General features: G+C 38.4%; 1 protein-coding gene across 3 annotated transcripts in view; it reads left to right on the top strand.

Moving 5' to 3' along the window:
- The first annotated feature begins 387 nt into the window (after positions 1-387).
- Positions 388-21,193, top strand: part of LOC149802256 (prostaglandin reductase 1-like) — a 33,260-nt gene continuing 12,454 nt past the window's right edge. For 2 of the 3 annotated variants that reach the window (XM_089956688.1, XM_089956687.1), the window contains exons 1-7: positions 388-635; positions 2,717-2,762; positions 12,310-12,360; positions 14,517-14,681; positions 16,099-16,216; positions 16,415-16,567; positions 17,201-17,309. In XM_089956688.1, the coding sequence (XP_089812814.1) occupies positions 530-635; positions 2,717-2,762; positions 12,310-12,360; positions 14,517-14,681; positions 16,099-16,216; positions 16,415-16,567; positions 17,201-17,309 (748 nt within the window). In that variant the 5' untranslated portion in view covers positions 388-529. The remainder of the gene's footprint in view (positions 636-2,716; positions 2,763-12,309; positions 12,361-14,516; positions 14,682-16,098; positions 16,217-16,414; positions 16,568-17,200; positions 17,310-21,193) is intronic. The other variant, XM_089956689.1, reaches the window with a different exon arrangement.

The following is a 21,193-nucleotide window of genomic DNA, read 5'->3' as shown; positions in this document are numbered from 1 at the left end:
GCGTCCGAGGCCAAGACTGCCAAAGTTCTGAGTGAAAGTTTCTCTAGATAATCTTTGATAATCGTTCGAGAAAGATCATACGTTTAAAACTACTTTTGAAGCTGGGTTTTCAAGACGGCCTATTGAGCTTCAGGAGAGTGTTTTGAGTATATTTATGGCTCTGTTGGCTTGCCATTTAATTAGATTTCGCGAAACACCAATAGAAATGTAGATTGCACATATTATGCCGGTGTGGGATTAAATTTTATCGTATGATTGTCTCACGAGTGTGCAAGCATCGAGATTGTCTAATTATGTCCCCGATGAGTTTCCATAGACGTATGTTGTTACACACGGTTCAGGAGTTGCACTTATTCAGGCGTTACACATTCTTCATGAGCTGCACATTTTTCATGACTATTTACGCATATTGGCAACTCAGGCTAGGTTCAATTAGGAAACACCCGAACAGTAAACAGTACGTGTGTTTAAGTTCAACTATGGCCTGGTCAAGCTAACATTCACTATTTAAACTTGCTTTGTCAGAAAAATGAACTACAAAGAGTGGGTTTTAGCTGCGAAATTTGAAGGGGAACCTTCTCCAAGCAATTTCGTATTACATGAAGAGCCCGTTAAAATGGGTTTGAAAGATGGAGGTACGTGGAATTATGAATGGATTCAGATTTTATTTGTTCGATAAATCATTTCCAAGCATGCAATGTCATGCCAACACATATTTGGGGCTGATTTCTCGTGCAGTAATTGTATGTAATTTGGGATTAAATTTAATTCGCGATTATATAATTTACTGTTGTAGGTTGTAACCTCAGCTGTCTCCGATACGGGTAAAGCTGTTCCGAATTGTCAATAATAGTCACAAAAAATGTAGGGCGATACACTATATTGGTTTTGCATCGTGTTTACTAAGGCTAGACCCATTACATATATATATATATATATATATATATATATATATATATATATATATATATATATATATATATATATATATATTTTACAAATTTATGCAACAAAAGTGCTTTTCAGCCTTCGCTTCTTCCACAACATACCTATTCTTTAGTTTATTTGCAGATGACAGATTGAATACATGCGGATCTTGCTGTCTATTTTGATGTTTATTTCTTTCTTCTAATAAGACATTTTAAAGATTGTTTTGGAATATTTCAGTGGATAATCAACAACTGGATACCAATACGGATTACACGGATTAACGTGGTATATTACCGTGGCCTGCTTATAATAGATGTCGACTGGGAGTACAACTCCATATGCTTGTGTATTCTTGTTTTCTAGATGCTTGAAAGGCATTTGATGTCATCTACAAATACATTGTTCTTATATTTATGAATATGGGTATCCCTGCATATATTGTGCGCATTTTATGTTACTTGTACAGTTGTCAGTTTTGCCCTGTCAGATGGGATAATGCAGTATCAGGCGTCTTTCTAGTAGCGAATGGGTTTTGAGAGGGTGAAGTATTTTCCCCTTTTCTCTTTAACATTTATAGTGATAATGAGAATCGAAGGTTGTGTAAATGTAATGTAGTTGGTGACATCTGTGTATGTATCAATCAAGGTTATGTAAATATAATGTAGTTGGTAACATCTGTGTATGTATCAATCAAGGTTGTGTAAATGTAATGTAGTTGGTGACATCTGTGTATGTATCAATCAAGGTTGTGTAAATGTAATGTAGTTGGTGACATCTGTGTATGTATCAATCAAGGTTGTGTAAATGTAATGTAGTTGGTGACATCTGTGTATGTATCAATCAAGGTTGTGTAAATGTAGTCTAGTTGGTGACATCTGTGTATGTATCAATCGCTTTGGCCACGCTGATAATGTGACTGTAATTGCCTTAACTGTACGAGCAATTCAGAAATTGTCAACCATCTGTGACGACTATGCTACTGAAAATGGTTGTAAAATTGTAATGCTAACAGCAAACGTCTGTACGCTATTTATACCTAAAGGTCTTGACAATCCTGTAAACTTCCAGTATTCGTTGAATGGAGACATTTTACACTTGTTTTAGAAATTTGCATCCATTAGTCATGCAATTTCTGCAAACGTGTACAATGAAGATATTGTGAATAGGAGCAGAACTTTCTATATACGCACAAGCGTGTTAATACGAAATTTTTTCATCTTTGACTAAAGGCAATTTTGTATTCTGTAAAGGCTTTATTGTTTAATACTGAATGTATAAGCTTGTAACTGTCCATTCTTTATATAAACTTTCGAGGCAGCGTATACGTGAAACAGCTGTCTGCATATATAACAATGTTTTAGATGGATTTGTAATTGTCCAGGCAGAAAGCGTATAATTTCATTCCGCACGCGATTGTATCGTCTAATTTTTGCTATTTTTCCTTCTAACTATATAATTAGGGACATACCGGAAGTCACGACTTGGTAGGTAATGGTATAGTCGACTGTATCTGTTTAGAAGATAAGGCTTATTCTACATAGGCAGTCTAGTCTAATGCCACAGCTCTGCTGTCATTGTTTTGTCCTTTGTCTCTGTAGCCCCGTATGTTGTTTCTGGGGCCTTTGGCGCGAATTACAAAATTTCGTTTTCATTTCACAACTGAATCAAAACAATTGCGTTATGACAATTAGAGAGCCTCTCCATCTCTCTGCAGCACACACACACACACACACACACACACTGATCCCGTTAAATTTAATTTTTCAGGTGTTTTAATTTATTTCAGAAGTGATGTGCGAAGCTGTGTATCTCAGCGTCGATCCTTACACGAGGTAATTTATTTCTTCATGATAGTTAAGCCATGTGTGTGTGCGTGTGTGTGTCAGGTAGAGAGAGAGAGAGTGTGTGTGTGTGTAATAATAATAGTATGATAATACCGGTATTGTTTTTGAGGTTGCTGATCTAGGTCAATACCTTCTACTTGTGATGACTTTGTCTCCATAAGTGCACGCATAGGAACTCGAGATAGTAATCAGCGAACGTTACCATGGGTCCCAGTTTCAGAGGAAAATGATGTGGGGTAGAAGACTTCAACCCAAATCAATAACCAAATAAAATCACAATTGTTATAATACTACTCCATCAACGACCGCAAAGTTCATGGTAAATTGTACACAGACCAGAAAATGAATGACCACGATCACTGACCACTCTCCACGCACATGATTTCTTGTTGTGGTTATTATAAACTCCGTCGACGTGAAAAGCACATTCAAGAAGACGTGCGTGAAGATATACGAGAAGACATACGCCAATATAACTGATTTCATCATTTGTATAAACAAAACGATCACTATTATTGCAATTGTACACCGAACGGATACAACATAATTGGTTGATTGACTGGTTTGTGAAATGACTATTCAAACTGTTTCTTCCAGGATTTCATTTACAATGTCTTCTCCTTTTCTTTGTTCTATGAAACACTCAACATTGTATAATAAGTGTCAGGATACTACTGAAATCGTTGGAGGTATTGTGTATTCATTTACGATATTCTTTTATCCAGATCTGATATTTTTAGCTCCATACTATCGAATGCCTCAATAGTCTCGCCTATGGGCTGTAGATCTTTTTAGGTCGATATCTAATGGGTGTATGGACTTAATACTATAAGTTTTAGGTCGTAGATCTTTCTGGTCTATACTGGATGCTTCCGTTGCTGGCCATTATTTGATAGCATATATATATATATATATATATATATATATATATATATATATATATATATATATATATATATATATATGCTTGAGTAGATTTTATGCTACGTATGCAGGAATAGAATCACGCGCGTTGTATTTCCGCAATAATATGCGGTGGAAGGTTTACTTATTTTACTGACATTTTTTGAAGGAAATTACTGGACTTGTACTGCTTTTAAATCCACTACCTATTTTGGGTATTTCCGGATCCGCATCTGTGCGTGGAGTGGCCGGTGGTTTTCCATTTATCAAGACGAAATACTTGTATGATAACTACTTCACTGAGATGGAAGACAGGGGCTCAAAATGGCACAAGTTTAGCAACACCAAGACCTAGGAGAGATTCCATTTTGGGAACAAGGTGAGCTTGTATGACTTGGATATGTGAAAACTGGACAGTCAAAAATGTCCTGTCTAAAAGCAATGAACAGTATATCTTTATAGTGAAATGGAACAGCTCTTGTCTTCAAAGAGGAAAAGTAAGAAGTTAAGTGAGATGGAGGCTGTAAGTGGTGTCAGGTCAATAACATGACAAGTCACTGAAAACGCCCCACTTACCCTTGCATGTCTTTAAAACAGAGGGCCATGTAACTGTCATGAACCTCTCTTCAACTGATTCCAGATACTAGCCTCGTTTTGAGTGCAAGACGCACACGAACTTCTAATTATTTTTTTACAGGTCCAACTGTCCTACAATCATAGATAATATATGTCGGGTGAATGTGCATATTTCCGGCGATTTTGAGTTCTTAGGACCTAGCATTATGTTCATATTGAACCATGTTGAATAGTTTCTGAAGTGATCGACTTCGTCTTCACCGACAAAAGTTGTTACACGGTCAAGTGCGTCCTTGTATAATAAGTCGAGATTTTTCTTTTCTTCGTTGAGAAAATGTTGGTGTAACATAATCAACCAGGAAATGAAGCTGTGATATCTTCGTCGGGGGTGGGGTGGTTTTTAAGGTAGTTTTAGCACCTCTTCAGTCATATCGTTCCGATGTCTGCAGTGACAGTTTATAGTGCTGTCTAATATTTAGACGATTTAAAATGTTTGTATAATCTTGGTAAATCGCAGTCTGCAAGCCTGTGCCAATGTTTTGGTCTCAGTAAAGGTATAGCATTTCAGCAGTCAATGATACGCGTGCACGACATGTTTCCAAAGTCGAGCAAAAAGGTTCTTGATTAAATGCAACCCCAGCGAGACCTCACTCGCTACCAGTGGTGAAATAATTATTGAAGACACCGTTTGTGTGTTTATATTTCCCCGGAATTTAAATTATATAAACACGTGCCGTGTGTAATAATATATTGCTAAGTACTTGTTTGCCATGGGAATTCTCATCTGAATCTGTCGTGATCGTTAGGAATGAAATCGTAGAAGTTCCGCCACACTCAATAAATGTTATCGAAAGTTCATCTATGGCTACTTAGAGATTTGTTGAAGGCATAGTGTGAAGTCGGATTCAACTTTACCGTCGGCAGGGGCATTAGCATCACGCCAAATGAATCGCTATTTTTATGACGCTTACGAGATAACACGGTTTTCTATTTACTAACATCTCTTTAGAATCCAGACATGGGTGAGACTGAAATCGTGCAGGAAAACTCGGAGTTCAATAAGCTGTTTTCGTCACACAGCAAAATCAAGTTTCGAAGTTCGAATGTCGCCAAAGAGTGTAGTGCTTCCACCAGCACCAGTCTTGCAGACATATGTGCAGGTTGACGGTCCGGGAAAGCAGCCTGCTTAAAGTCTGTCTGTCTGTCTGTCTGTCTATCTCTCACTCTCTCTTTTCATGGTTCTTTGCATGTTGCTAAACACCATAGGTGGGACGGGTGATCTTGCATAATAATCGCTGTATCTAGTAATGTCAACTTTGTCCTGACAGGCTTCGATTTCTGTTCCATCGATTAGATAACATGCGCTGTTGACCAATGTCATGTTACCATTGCTGGTAAATCCGACTTTTTGGCTATAACCGTATGCAGCATTGTTGTCTCCTCGTAAAAGGTTTCCTTGAACTTCCAAGAATTCTTCTGCGCGGGTTCGAGTCTCCGATTCGGACAATGTGGGTATGTGAGAAAGCTTGCCAGTAGCTTCTCATGGGTCGGTGGTTCTTTATGGGATTTTCCCGGGTTCTTCCTCCACTATTAATACTGACCGCTATGTATGGCCTATCTTGTCCTGAAAAATGGCATTAAACCCAACACGACAACTTTCTCGAACTCTGTTGTTGCTGCTCTAATGTGGTTTGTAGTCATTTGAATTTATGCGCTCTGGCAAAGCTGTAACACTGGGTTGACTTTTCAGATACGCATTCCCTGTTGCAGATCCAGTTAGAGATTCCGTATGTGAAGTAAATAGTTGTGCTTTTGTACTGGCTTTGTACATTTCGTATAGTTGCGTTTAGCATGACTTTAAATTTGGCACTTATACGGCGACAACTAAACCTGCGGAATTGAAGAGTTCTTAAGGTATCAGCTTATAATCGCTATGAGCTTTGTGAAGCTCATCAGGATACTCTATTTTGACATCGTAAAAGTATCCATTATCTGCTGTTACTGTCTTCGTCGGCCGGATTGACCCTTTTAAACCCGTCAACAGGCTTGGGCTGCATGCTTCTCCATCTATAAAGATTACTGCTATCAAGATGCATGATTTAAGTTTTGAAGGACGCGGGATTGTATCTGTCCACTAAATGATTATACGCTTGAGTATAGCGGTGACTCGACATGAAGATATGGCCACGTATTAAATGTTGATTGATGTCAGTAAACAGTTCCAACTTGATTTTCGTCTTTCACAGAGGTACATCCCAAGCCACTTCAGAGGATAAGAAGTAATAATTATAGACCTGCATGGCGATGTTATGGAACGTTTCAAAAGCGTGAGTAGTTGCACATATGTTCGCACATGTAAATTATATTTCCAAGGTTCTCACACTCATACTCAGAAAATACGGTTTTCGCATGTTCAATCCTTTTCTAAAATACCTTTCCGTCTCAGATGAGTAAAATGAGTTTGTGGGCGGCAGCTTTATCTCGTCAAATATTTCCCATCTGCTCATATACTTGTTTGGGTATACTCATCAACTTCAAATTGTCATGGTTAGCTGCATCATATCAACTGGTGATTTTTATTCGATTGTAGGATGTCGCGCCAACGTTACTGACTAGCTTGTCAAAGCTAGGATTCAGAAACTGCAGTGAGTAAATATACTGGAGCCGAGTCAGCCTATACGTAATATATTTGTTCATGTTGTTGGGGATTACGCTTATTGACGCCTTTGATTCTGCTGAGACTTCTTGCATGATTATGTTACCATCACACCCACGCAGGTTATGAAGTATCACATGAAGTTTTGTTTGGGGGCCCCCAGTGGGCGAGTGTTCTAAAGCGCTCTCGGTTACGGATCACTGCCATCTTACCTCTGTCAGCGTTGGTTCGAGTCTCGGATTCGACCAATGTGGGCATGTGAGAAAGCTTGGCAGTAGCTTCTCGAGGGTCGGTGATTCTTTCTGGGGATTTTCCGGGTTCTTCCTCCACCATTAATACTGGCCGCCATGTATAGCCTACCGTGTGCTGAAAAAGGGCGTTAAACCCTACAACAACAACAACAATGAAGTTTTGTTTAACTTAGATACATTCACAATTGTAAATTGTATGAGCTATATACGGGTCTTTTACGCATTTCATTAATGTCAGTGATCACGTACTTAAGCGTTAATACCAAAGCAGATCACAGATCCAGTAATGATTTAGTTATTAATTATAATCATGTTTGCCGTTGGATCCATTTTGCTATCACCTCAAATTATTTAAGAAAAACACCAACCGCCTTTTGAGCGCGGTACAACATTGGTGGCTCTGTTTGCCCATTTGCATCTGACTACACTGTAACAACATCCACATGTTACATGAACATCATCTAACGGCGTATTAGAAACTCAGCAGCACTCATTGGAATGTATTAACAGTACCTTCATTTTTCTTTACATCACTGTACATTTCGAATATTTTTACCAGGTTCTGTCATAATCGTAGGCTGAGGATCTTCTGAAATTCCACCGTAGTAAAAATTATGCTCGCCAAGCGACTGTTGGATACTGCATGCGGGTAACTTTTGTACGGTAATTTCTTAAGTTCTTACTATGCCGGTATATTATTCGGGTGGATTTTTATCCACACACAATCGTACCGCGACTCTAGACCGTGTAATAATAACAAGTAAGTATTAAACTGCCTGTTGCGTCGACTGCAGGCTTTCATTCCAAACAAAGACCTGGATGGCGATGTCAGGATTAAGTCGCTCAAACTTACTGACGTCCGTGACTGGCACAGGAAGTAATATGTTACCAAACTCAGGTTCACCAAGACGTCGTCGGTATTTTCTCGGACGGTCTTGATTATCACTCGTGGAATGTAGCATGGACAAGAGATCATTTTTTTAACATTGATTGTCATCATTTACAACGATTACTGAATAGAAGCTGCATTGGAATGCGACTTAACACAGGGAAAGACTTGTATGTAATTGAACTTCCACGCACCTGTCCACATTCCATCCCGAGCCTTCGTTATTGTGTTTTCTAATATCTCGAGAATCTTTAAAAAGCCTTTGTAGATTTAATTATTGATGGTCATGTTATCTTTATGGCTCAGGATGACACGAACACCGCTATGAATCCACGGTTTGTGATTTTCAACGCATAATTATCAAGCGGCATAATACAAATTCACATGTCAAAAATCACAATCTTAACCAAGGAGGTGCGCAGTAAAGTCGATAAGATTTATGGGAGCTGTTTTGAAAGAAGTTCAGGGCATGTGTACCTTTCTCGTATTCAGTCGGGACAATTCCTCGCAATCTTGTAAATCCATCTCAATGTTTATTTAATTCAAACTCGGAGTACTGCTTTATAATTGTTGTGCTTTATGCCTCAGTAGCAATGATATGTGCGATGCGGTGGTGACACTTTTGTTCTTCACCAACTACCTGTGTTATTTCAGCCTGCTTGACCAGTGCTGAATCTTGATATGAAACTACGCTGCCATTTCCCAAAGTTGATTTACAGTGAACTGCAGAGCCTCTGGAGAAAGTCTTAACATGTCGACTTTTCTCATACCACTTGGTCTTCGTACCTCACTTTGCATTAGTTAGATCAATTGGCACGTTGATGTACAGGGGAAATCAATGTCAGGGACATGTTTGCGTCGATTTTACTTTATCAGATCGAAAACTTCAATCTCTTCAATCCTGGCTTCATTACTTATGTATCGTTGACAAAGACTTTGGCGTTGCCCGATGTTTATTCATTTATCGGTTCGGTGAGTCTTCGCCTGCGCGCGATGATAATCACGAATAGGTCGACATGACGGGCAAAGATGATTTCCCGACTTGATTCCCATACCAAATTTAAAACCTGGTCGAGCACCTAGACCAATACATAGAGCGATACAGTACATAATAACATGTTCTGTCACATAGTTCATATTTTCCAAGGCATACACCTTTGCAGTGATTGCGTCTTCCTGTCACTGAACGTATTGTGTGTGCGATAGTTTGTATAACTGGGGAAGAACATAGTACCATATACAATAAGCTCTTCATATATGGTAATCTGAAATAATGTATGAGGGTCTCTTAAATAAACAGGCGGGTAACCTGAATAATCAGTAACAAATAAATCTTCAAACTCGTGTAAAATATGTCACAAGCTGATATCGACCCAGATCAGCTCACATGATCCATCACTAAGTACTGCGCTAAAGGGCATACTTCCGTTCGTAGCATCAAATCCATTAATTACAAACATTTTAGATTGTTAGTCTATCTCAGTTATGGTTATTTCTTCTCTGGACCTAGTGGTTTCGTAAAATCTCTCCCAGTGATTAGTGAGTGCAATTGTCACTGTTAAAATAATACTAAAAGTACCTAACTGATTTGCTCATTAGTAGATTCACTCACTAGTGACGTAATACTTGTCTTCGTCACAGGGTGTGAACGACATGCCGTTTTCTTACACAATTTCACGCTGCTGATTTTAAGCTGTTACACGTAAATTTCTTACAGTCAACAGACGTGTGTAGTCGTAAATTAAACTGAGCCCCATATGTGCCAAACTTCTGAAGTGAAAGCTCGGAGGTCGTTTAAAATTGCGTCGGAAAGAATTATGCTTTCCACGAACTGTAATGTATAGAGACCTTACATCGTCAGACTCATTTTCATTCACAACAACCTAAGCTTCGATGTTTCCTAATTAGTATTTTCCACGTGAGTGATTCGAACCTGCAACATCCCGATCACAAGTATAGCACGGTAACTGATTAGCCTGCCGAGAACACTTGACAAGTGAAAGAACTCGTTCTTAAAGTCACAGTAGGCTGTTAAAAATTCGATCGCACCCCTCCTGTATTAACTCAACGTGTAAACTATGCCATTTCGAATTACTCTTCCGTGGCTTATTATATACATATCCATGCATCGTCCTGTGTAATGGCAATCATATATAGTCTTGGAATAGTGATTCCAGATCTCAACTAATGATAACACTTCCACCATGAATAATCAAAGCAGATTTTCACATTGATGATTAGGCTGACTCTTCGTGAATAACAATAAATGTGCGATTCCTCCTTTAAAATACTAAGCACGCAAAAAGACTGCATTTTTTGCTTAAGTCAAGAAATAGCGGGTTCCCCTTTTGAGAACTGAACGGCACGCACTCAAGAAATAGGATTAAATCCAAGAGCACGCACTGTTTGACTAACCCATAACAGCACCTACACTAAGTCGGTATATAAATTGCGCTCCGTCTTCAAGCAGTGCCTGGCAAAGGCTGTACTGATAATTGAGGGCTAAACTCGGGTTCATAGGGTGTGTGTTTGTAATATAATTCCAATAATAGTGATAGGTTTGTTTATCACACGCGATAATACAAATCATGTACATTTTCACGTATGTTACCGTGCATGTACTTGTCACATCGACGGATTTTATATTACAATCGCAGAGACGCATATAGGATCATAACATAAGTATTCATAATGAACAGTTGTGAATGTGAACCGTGGACAGTGATCGTGGTAGTGGACTTCCTGATCGTGGACAGTGTGATGTTCGCTTTCTGGTCGTCGACGGAGACGTAATATGATAATAGCTATTTTGTTTGGTTATTGATCTTGGTTGAAGTCTTCTACCATAGATGACTTTCCTCTGGCATGGGCGCCAGATGGCAATCTTCGCGGATTGCAAAAGTTGGTTCGCATGTCTGCGCGTATCATGTAAAATTCATTAGGATGGGTAGAAGGCTTTGACCAAGAGAAGTAACAAAAATATAAAACTGCTGTTATCATGCTAATGTTATTTAAGGGTACTTAAATACACATTTGGTCTAGTTTTAGTCTGCGACATAATTCGTTGTGAACGCCTTTTTCACTTTCAGAAGCGGGATACACACAAGTAACAATATTTCAAGACTTTAAAAGACCAGCTGAATGTTGTGATATAAATAAATGTTAGGATATAAAGAAGACACATGGCCATTACCACCCGCATCAATGAAATTATTGAGACTAGAAAACTACTCAATGGTCATTCATTATATGCTTTAAAGTATGAATGTCATTAATGTATCTCACCTATCGTTGTTAACAAACTATGCAGTTTTAAACAGTTTAGAAATAAAGTGAAGCGAGCAAATAAACATGATAATTAAAACGTAATATAAATAAAATAAATAAAAACAAGGAGCACATTATTTATTTAGAAAAGATGATGAGCAAGATGCGTTATCTTCAAGCTTCTAAGCAGCTACACAATTGTATATAAATTGATAAGCATCAATATTCTTTTTAAAAAAAAAAAAATACAAATGAGTGCAACAAACGATTTCAGCCCATGATGACCCATAAGAATGTATCAAGGGAAAAGAAAGTCGTAACTATCTGATATTAAGAATATATAAATATGCCCTTCCATGCAATGTCTTATGATGCCTGGTTGATATTAATGATATACAAATATACTCTTCCAAGCAAAGTATTATAATGCCTATTATTCAGAATATACAAATATGCCCTTCCATGCAATGTCTTATGATGCCTATTATTCAGAATATGCAAATATACTCTTCCAAGCAATGCCCTATGATGCCTATTATTCAGAATATATAAATATGCCCTTCCATGCAATGTCTTATGATGCCTACTATTCAGAATATACAAATATGCCCTTCCATGCAATGTCTTATGATGCCTATTATTCAGAATATGCAAATATATTCTTCCAAGCAATGCCTTATGATGCCTACTATTCAGAATATACAAATATGCCCTTCCAAGCAATGTCTTATGATGCCTATTATTCAGAATATACAAAATATGCCCTTCCATGAAATGTTTTATGCCTGATAGATATTCGGAATATACAAATATACCTTTCTATTAAATGTCTCATGAGCTTCAAAGAAAATAAATGTGACATTGAATAAACCAATACAACGACTGTGAGAGAAAATTTAATCTGGTCTGCCCTTAGTTTAACTCAAAACATAATATCTTTCTTATATTGAACAAGCGAGAAATACCTACATAAGTATTATTTCCTTTCTCCAGGTTTTTCGCCGGCGAAGTAGGAGACGTATTGGGGGGAGAGCAAATCGCCAGGTAATCATTCTATTTGTAACATATTTTCTAATCGGCAAAAATGTGTTGTTTTTTTTTTACACCATCAGTGATTGACATATATTTGAGAGTACACGATGAAATGAATGGACTAAACACTAAATTTTAAGGTTGGAAATGAAAGCAAGATGCTTAAATTCGGGCTCAAGAACCGGTAAAACATGAAACGGAAAAATGGGGCAAGTTCTAACTCGGTGATCCTTCGTCACCAAATAGAATTTTTCTTTTTAATGTTTTTGTTTTACTAAAGCACGTTTAAAAGAAAACGCTCGCCTTTTTAAAGATGAATCATAGATGTCATCTGCTGTGCCCTATGCGATCAATGTTCTGTGCAGCTCAAGATAAAATATGCATTCAAGCTTGTAATGTCGGGTCATGCAACAATGGCAATCATGATGTATGGCGTGTGCCCAAAATAGCTCAATATTTGAGTAAATGGATATGCCAGAGGTTCTGGGATCGAATTCCATCAAATTTCATTTTAATTCTTGCTTTCTAACCTGTTACTATCAACATTTTATTCTTACATGCTGACGGGAGATCGAGTAAACAAACCTATAGGATACACTTTATACTGGCAAAACCCGTCATGCAAGACAGTTTTTAGTGTACAAATGCTCATGAAATTCAGTCTTTAAAGAAAGATTTTTGTGACAAATGGTGAAAAATGTACAGTGAACAAAAACATTGTCAGAATCGAAATGTAACCCACTCGTACTTGTAATTCATATAATACGATGAATGTTGTAGAGGGCAAAAAATGGACCTGAGACGATATAGTCCATGATATTTACTACCGTTTAACTTTTCAGAATTCTGTAAAGGATAGTTTCTCAGTTTCGTTTCCGCATTCAATTCATAGACCACATTTATAAGCTCTCGGCAGTATAACTATTCTATACAACAAGCGGTGGGTTATCTCCCTGTGCAGCTGTGATAACGCCACTGCTAGTGAATGCTAAAGTCTGCTAGAAGCTTTCAATAAGGCTTTTCTCCACATAACGTTGCTTTCGAAATTATTTGCTAAACCAACAGATATAATAGAACAGTTAATGTTTAAGCCCGCAGATCTAGCTCAGTAATAATACTTTTGTGGCTCTTTTAAAATTAATTGCTAAGTAACACAAAACACGCTTAAGAGTAAGACACATTTTCGTGTCATTTTGTGCTGGTAGTGGCCTTGCCTTTGACGTCATCTGGGAATAGTTTGACTTCATCGATGCTTAGTTCATTTTGGTAATGTGACAGGCTGTCAGCTGCTTGAAAGAGAATCGAAGTTTAGCTAGATTTTAGTTAATTTGGAGGTAACCTGGATTCAATTAAATTCCATATTAAAAATACACGGCTTGGCAGTATCTCGCAGCATATTTATGAACTCCTGAAATTACCCAAATAAGTATTATAATTGGGTGGCGAAAAGCGATAGGTTCCTGGAGTAGGTTTGAAACATCTGAGAGCCTTATCACCTGTTTCCTCCATCCCCATAGTTTAATTTCATTGTCATTATTTACTATATAGTTTAACATCGTTGTTCTATACGATTATTTTAGCGATTCAAAACAAACACTATTGCAGTACTGATGTATCGGCGATAGACCAAATTTTACTTAGTGACGTCAAAATATATATCCATCATGGCTGCTCTCGTACCCATGACAACGGACTTGAAATTGATTAGCCAGGTCTTTTACACGACGTAGATTTGAATAAACTTGTCTCTTTCTTTTAATTTAGCATACCTACTGAAGGCAGAGGTAAATATTATAATTCCTTGTCCATTAAAATCAGTGCACCCAAAAACTGTAAATGCTCTGTTTTGTTTAGTTGTGAAATATATGCTAGATATGTTGTGTCTTCAGTCGCTTCGAAACTGAATAGCGTACATATCTAAATGGACATATGAACACAAAATGTGTTTCTATGTAGCTACATATCAGTGTTGTGTGTGTGTGTGTGTGAATAAGCAAATCCTTGGAAAGACAAAGGGTTTTGACATGGACAAAAGAAAAGCATACATATGAACAAAACTGAATTAATGATAGACAAAAATAAAAACCCCAGGTGGTTATATAAATACCATTATAAATGCATCTGAAATGCAGAGTGTGTAATGATCACGACTCTTCTTTTCTCTGCAGAGTCATCATGAGCAAAAATCCGTACTTCAATGTTGGATGCCTTGTTCTGGGACAGTTTGGATGGCGAAGTATTACAAAGGTGTCGGACCCCTCCATGATGAGACCTATACCCCAACTGGGAGATCTTCCACTCTCGCTGACGCTAGGAATACTAGGAACCCCAGGGTAGGTGAATGAAACTAGTCAACATGCATATTTGTCTAAGCGGAATTTATTGTACAACAACAATCGTGTATGTTTCTGCATTGTTTTACCTTTTTGTCGTTTCTTTGTTCTTTACTTATCTCTCGTTTTCCTTTTCTTGTGTGTGATAGCTTAATCATTAACTTCTTGGGAACAGTGGTATCTCAGCGATTTAACGCTGGTAACGGGACCAAAATGGCGTGGATTAGATTTCCACCATCAGATGATCCAGAATCGGCTACCCGTAGTTGGGCTTTTGGCAGGGTACCTTACTCTACTTGTCATGATATGACCTCAAAACTTAACCAAACCACTCCAATCTGTCTCAGTATCCAAATATTCAATATACATTTTACAGAGAAATTAAATACAAATCTTGTTTAACTGAAGCAAAGGCCATAGATCGCAATCGCATACTCCGAGATTTTTTACTGCATAATTCAAAACTCCCCTCTCTGTATTAACACTCACCTCCAGAATGTGACACTTGCGTCATAATGCAACATCGCTCTCGTACATAATGCGGCTTCCTGCTGTGACTGTATATGTTACTTTTGATAAGAAAATACTTGAAAATGTCGTGACAAATTTTTATATATTTCGTCTTCGAAGCTGTTCCAGTTACCCCAGGGGTCGCAGCTGAGGACGATATCCCTTTCACAGACAGCTTCCCTAAGTAAAGACATTTTCTTCACTAAATAAATATTTTATTCCTGTTTTAGCATTTGGACGCGAAGAATACTGAGCTAGAATTTGATGATACCTGATAGTAGAAAGAAATGATCTGCGTTTGAAATTTTTAAAGATATAAATGTTCGTAAATGATTGAGTGCTCATTATTTTTTACACTGAAAACCATGCCGAGAGACCGTATAATCTATCAAATATATGCAGAATAAAAATAGACAACAGAATAAAAATAGACAATTAGTATAAACTCGATGCAAATGTCGTTAGCATTTGTACAAGAATATATGGTAAAAGCTTTCGAGCCCGTAACCTCAGAAAACCGAAGGCCCATAATAGTGAATCGTGTTATTTATACAGTTTTAGTTTTTAATTTTAAAAAAAGAAAACTTGATAAACCTAGAACCCACTGCACTAAAGAAGATAAAAAGAGGGGTAATTTATGTCCTTAATGCATATAATGACAAATAAGCATCACAAAGCCATAATATAATGAAAGAGACAAATCCCGCCTTTCCTAATCGGATTCACGGTTTCAACACGTGCAAGGATGGGTGGTCGTCCAGTCAAAATGTTTTTCTCTGGATTCCTCGACTCTCCATCTTAATGTTGAACTAAGTTAACGTTAAGGCATTCTAGAATATGTGCTAAAAGATGCTTGAAAATGTTAGTTTAGTGTAATAAAATAAACGAATAAGTTTTGATATTTTAGCTTGACCGCCTATTTCGGAGTATTGGATGTGTTGAAAGTCAAAATGGGAGATACCTTTGTCGTCACTGAGGCTGCCAGTACCACGGGCAGTTTTGCTGGACAGATTGCTAAAATGAAGGTTCGTTCATGAAATAATGCAGTTTCAAAGGTAATTTATTCCTCTGTTTCTATAGTTATGATACAAATGGCATGGCTTAAATAAAATAAACAATACTGCTTGCATTTACATTTTGGCCATGGTCCGAGTTTATATGCATATCAAGACCAAACGAGAAAGACCAATAGCGGGGATTTGTTTTTCTCCTCTTTCTTTCAGGGATGCAAGGTTATTGGTTTTGTAGGCAGCAAGGAAAAGTGTGCTTTGATCAAAGGATACGGCTTTGACTATGTTTTTAATTACAAAGAAGTTACTTTGGTAGATGCCCTGTTGGAAGCCGCACCCGAAGGAGTCGATTGCTATTATGATAACGTAAATATCTCTTTTCGGAGTATCCTTTTTTCGAAGAAAAAAAATGGGATTTTAAACTTTCCTTTCCTTTCCTTATCAACTTTTCTTTTCTTTTACGTATCAACTGATGGATTGATCGATATCGGAATGCACGAATGCATGTTCTGTGCACAAGTCTATATGTTTGTATGTTTATATGGATGCATGTCCCTGCGTATTTATTTTTCACACACATAGGTAACAATCCACAAGTCGATATTAATGATGGATATGTTTCTGCTCAGAAGGAATAGAGAACCTCTTTAATAATTCCTTCAGTCGAGCTGCTTTAGGAAACTACATGCACATTTGTAGTTATGTGATTTGCCACGCCTGCAGAAACTTGGCAAATAACTTTCCAGTTACGAAAGTCTGTGTGTGTGCTTGCATAGTAGTGTATGTCATTCTACATAATTGTGTGTTTCTGTGTACAGGAAACATTCGCAAGAAGAAATGACATTTAATTCAAAAGTTTAATTGATTGCTCAACAACACGCGCGCTTGTGTGTGTGTGTGTGTGTGTGTGTGTGTGTGTGTGTGTGTGCAGAACACCTTCATAAAAAATATATTAATAAATTTTCAAGACCACTGAATATCTAGTCTCTACTATTACAGATGGGAGGAGAATTCACGAATAGTATCTTGTCATTCATGAAAAAGATGGGCAGAATAGCAGTATGTGCTTCATCTTCCATCTGCGGAATTGACGAGAATCAGACTATAGGTAGGCAGTGAGACACGTACATGAACATAGTTACAAATACAGACGGACACGGACGCATACCGTCAATCCATTTCTTTAAATAAGTTACTCAGTCATGAAGTTTTCAAGTTTCTTTGGTTGCTGAATGCATAAACACTGCACTGGCAATGAAACAATGATTTACAAATAAAATATTTTAAGACAGTCTGACAGAATACTTACATCTCAAGATATGGTAATATTAAAGTGAGAGGATTCGGTCTTATCTTAATTGTATAGGCACCCATGGGTTAAAATGCTTGGAATCGTGTGTGTTCATGGGAAATCCTATGTTGTACTGGTGAATAGGATTAACATTTGGGTACATTATAACATTATTAGAAGTGGCTGACCTTAATTGGGGTTACAAAGTAACATTGATAGAGTTAATCTCAATATGTGCCACTATACGTACGTACGAGAAAACAATTTTTCCTTGTAAAATAAGTTCGAGAATACTTACCCCATCATAATACCTTAGAAGAACTACCACTGCCTCGCAAATTCAGCCCTCCCAGATACTACCTTTAGCTAAAGGGATCTAAAAGCTGTCTGCCGACCTCTGTGGCGGTTCGGCAGAGTGACCTTTGGTATAAACATTGGAGGCAAAGTTTAAGTACCCGTTACTACTTCTACTCGTGCCAAGAGAGACCTCGCAAAAGCCAGAATCTGTGGAGATATACCATTACAAGTTTTTTCTCTTAAAGGAAAGTATACTCCATCTATATTTTCAACTTTTCTCTTCCTATGCCGACAAAGTTAACATTTTGCCGTCACACATTTTAGGTATTTGCGATTTCACATTAAGTTCGGGCTATAATTATTTTGTACGTGCAAGTCTCTAGCGCTTATAAAAACTCCAATATGTGTGTAATTCCATTTACAAAGGGTATTGGTGACTTTCTATTTCAAGGTATTCGTAGCGTCTGGGCGCCTACTTCAATAATTTCACTTGTAGATGTGGTCTGTGGGCCTTTTCCCGAAAGGTAATCGCCTCATAATGGATATTGTCGCACCTATTTTGTATGCATCTATAACTGTGCTTCAGTTTCTTTCACTGAAGGTTTTGTGTGTAATGTAGATACTTGTGTACATTTCTGTAATCCTTCCGCTCTGGTGGGACAAGTACGGGTGGATTTTCAATGCACGGTTACTCAACCGCGTCTTACTCGTTCATGTTTCCATAGGCAACACTTGAGTGATCTACATAAGCATTCCATCATATTTAAAGAGCACTTAGTCACTCACAATGGTAGCCTATGCGACTTCGCAAGATAGGTTCGGGCAACAATATTTTTATGTGAGCGTGATTTTAATGCCCTTTAAAACTTCTTCTAGGTCTACAGTTCCGTCATTTCTCTTACATACAGGTGAGTCTCCTTTACCACGGCATCCTTAGCCTTGGAACGCCATGCTTCAATTATTATACACGTACACGCCTTCTTGACCTTCCCAAAAAGTAGTATTGTAATTGATCATCTAGTATCACTTCCCCCCCCCCCATCTAGCCATAAGGGATAGCTCTGCACACTCGCTGTATGCAACATCACATGTGCAGGCCCACAGGTTTATACCTTTCTCTTTACAGGTGGTTTTGTCATTATATTTTACATGTTCGCTTCCTCGCTTTATTAGACTGTTTAACAATTTCCGGGTCAACCTTCTAAGATTTATCTCTGCAAGGAAATTGCGTTCTAAAAGACAGGTGAAAGGCTACAGTTTTAATACATTTTGCTCTATTTGTCTCGCATATTCGAATTATGGGCAAAGTGCAGAACTGCACAGCTCTGGAAGAAGACGTCACCAGTTTGCATGCCGACCTTTCCTCAGTGTGAGACTTTCTGGCCTACAAGGGAGAAGAAACAATTCGTACCCTTCAGCCACGAAACGTTGGACATTGACACGATCTGAAATCGCTCCGGCACCCAAGTTACCACCACATCACCTAGTATTATTGGCAACTCGATCTTGTCTCCTCGCGTTCGACTCGATTCCTATTGCGGAACAGTGAGAGACAGAGCTAAACAAAAGTGCAATGTTCCTTCGCACTCAGCAGATATACGGACGTGTTCTGTGGATAAAATATCTTATAACCCGTCACCAAAATATTTAGTTTAACGATATTCTCTCCAGAAGGATGGCCTACTTTCTTTGCAACCGGCCAAAGCCATGTACTATGGATCACGAAGGACCAAAACATCAACATAACGAGCTCAATAACTAACAGCCCGGCTTCCAGTACGTCGAACCCAACATATTCAGTCATGTATAATGGACGAGTCTAACCGTCATACCACCTCGGGACACTCATTCGGCATGATGCCAAGAAGTTTCTGGCACTTCAACAGATGTAGCTTTGCAATTTCTCTACACTCTGATACTAGAAGAGACTCTTCACTCTGTTATTGCTTTGAAGTCAGTTTCTAATTTATTGTGTTCTACGAGATTTGTGAGCGGTTGACCTCGTCACTCTTCGCCAGCTTAGTCTCGTGCATTACAGGAGACCTTAGCCACACCCCGTGCAACCAGAAGATGATTGTTCTGAAGTGATGTCATCCCATCTAGACTGCATCAAGGGAAGATTAAGCTCTTAGAACCTTTCATTTGAAAACTTCAGCAGTTGATGGTGATATCATCGCTTTTGGATGACAAAGCCACACTCCATACTTGTGGATCAGTTATCCTTTGATGACACTCGGCAGTTAGTGTGCAATATCGCTGCCATGCCTTCGATGTTAGACTTCATAACTATGACTATCTTCTAACACGCGGAACATAGATTCTCTTATCCCGCAAAGAATACCTCATGGCATGCATGGGAATCGGTCAAGAATGGCCCGAGTAGTGAACAGATTTTGGCCAGCTACAAATTTGCAATTGGCGGAATCTTACTCGGTGCTCTCTGCTTGCACTTTCACGAAGGTCCACCCATAAAGCCAAGCTAAGAGCACATCCTTTCTCCTCTATTACCATCCTTTGAAGATTGAAGGTGTCTGCAAACAAGCCACCAAGAAGACCAATTTCCCTCCCCCCGCAACAAAAGCGTCGATACAGGGAAAGTACGGGAAATCAACAAAAGGATCCAACGGCTGCACATAGGACACAAACCTCTGAAAACAATACTATGGCTGTTCCAACCAGCTACGCCCATATTTCTCGCAAGCCAAAGCGAATAAAGCGCCAAGAGGGTCCAATCATTCGTTCCAAAGTTTCTCCAGGGTTTGATTCCAGATTTGTATTGGCCCCAAAAGCAATGGTACTCTGCCTCAGGTTATCGACATAGGCGCCCTCGATGCATTCATGCCCCTTGGTTCTCAATTGAAACACCGCCGTGCATTTTGGAATGCTTTCCAAGAGGGAGACTTCGCCATTAGTGTGGACTTGAAAGACACATATGCACAAGACTTCCAGGACGTTCTCGAGATTCACCAACAAAATCCTACACCAATTCATGGCACTCCCATTGAAGCTCAACATCAGCCCCTTGGCATTCACTCGCATGATGAATCGAGTAACGGCGCATGTCGAGACCATCTCTACGACGTCAGCATCAAGTTACCGAGACAACATCCTGCAGAATGACGAGGTGAGTTATATATCAGTGCAACATGATAACACTTGTTGCACTGCATACCAGCCTGAGCTTCTCGTCAACAAGGAAATATCCGCCCTAGTACCATCAACATTTTTTAACCTAGTGTTGTGTATATTTAATTCGCTTTGTTTTATTTTATTTCGGTACTTGTCATTGTAATGTAACATTGTATGTTGGACTTGACCTTTTCCAAAATTGAATTCATTTCTGCTTGACCCAAACTGGCTTTATTTTATTCATTGTAAACAACTCATTCATAGCTAAATTATTA

Source organism: Sinohyriopsis cumingii, chromosome 4 (assembly GCF_028554795.1).
Source record: "Sinohyriopsis cumingii isolate HCF-2022 chromosome 4, ASM2855479v2, whole genome shotgun sequence".
NCBI classification, from domain to species: domain Eukaryota; kingdom Metazoa; phylum Mollusca; class Bivalvia; order Unionida; family Unionidae; genus Sinohyriopsis; species Sinohyriopsis cumingii.
This window is presented reverse-complemented; position numbering and strand designations above follow the sequence as displayed.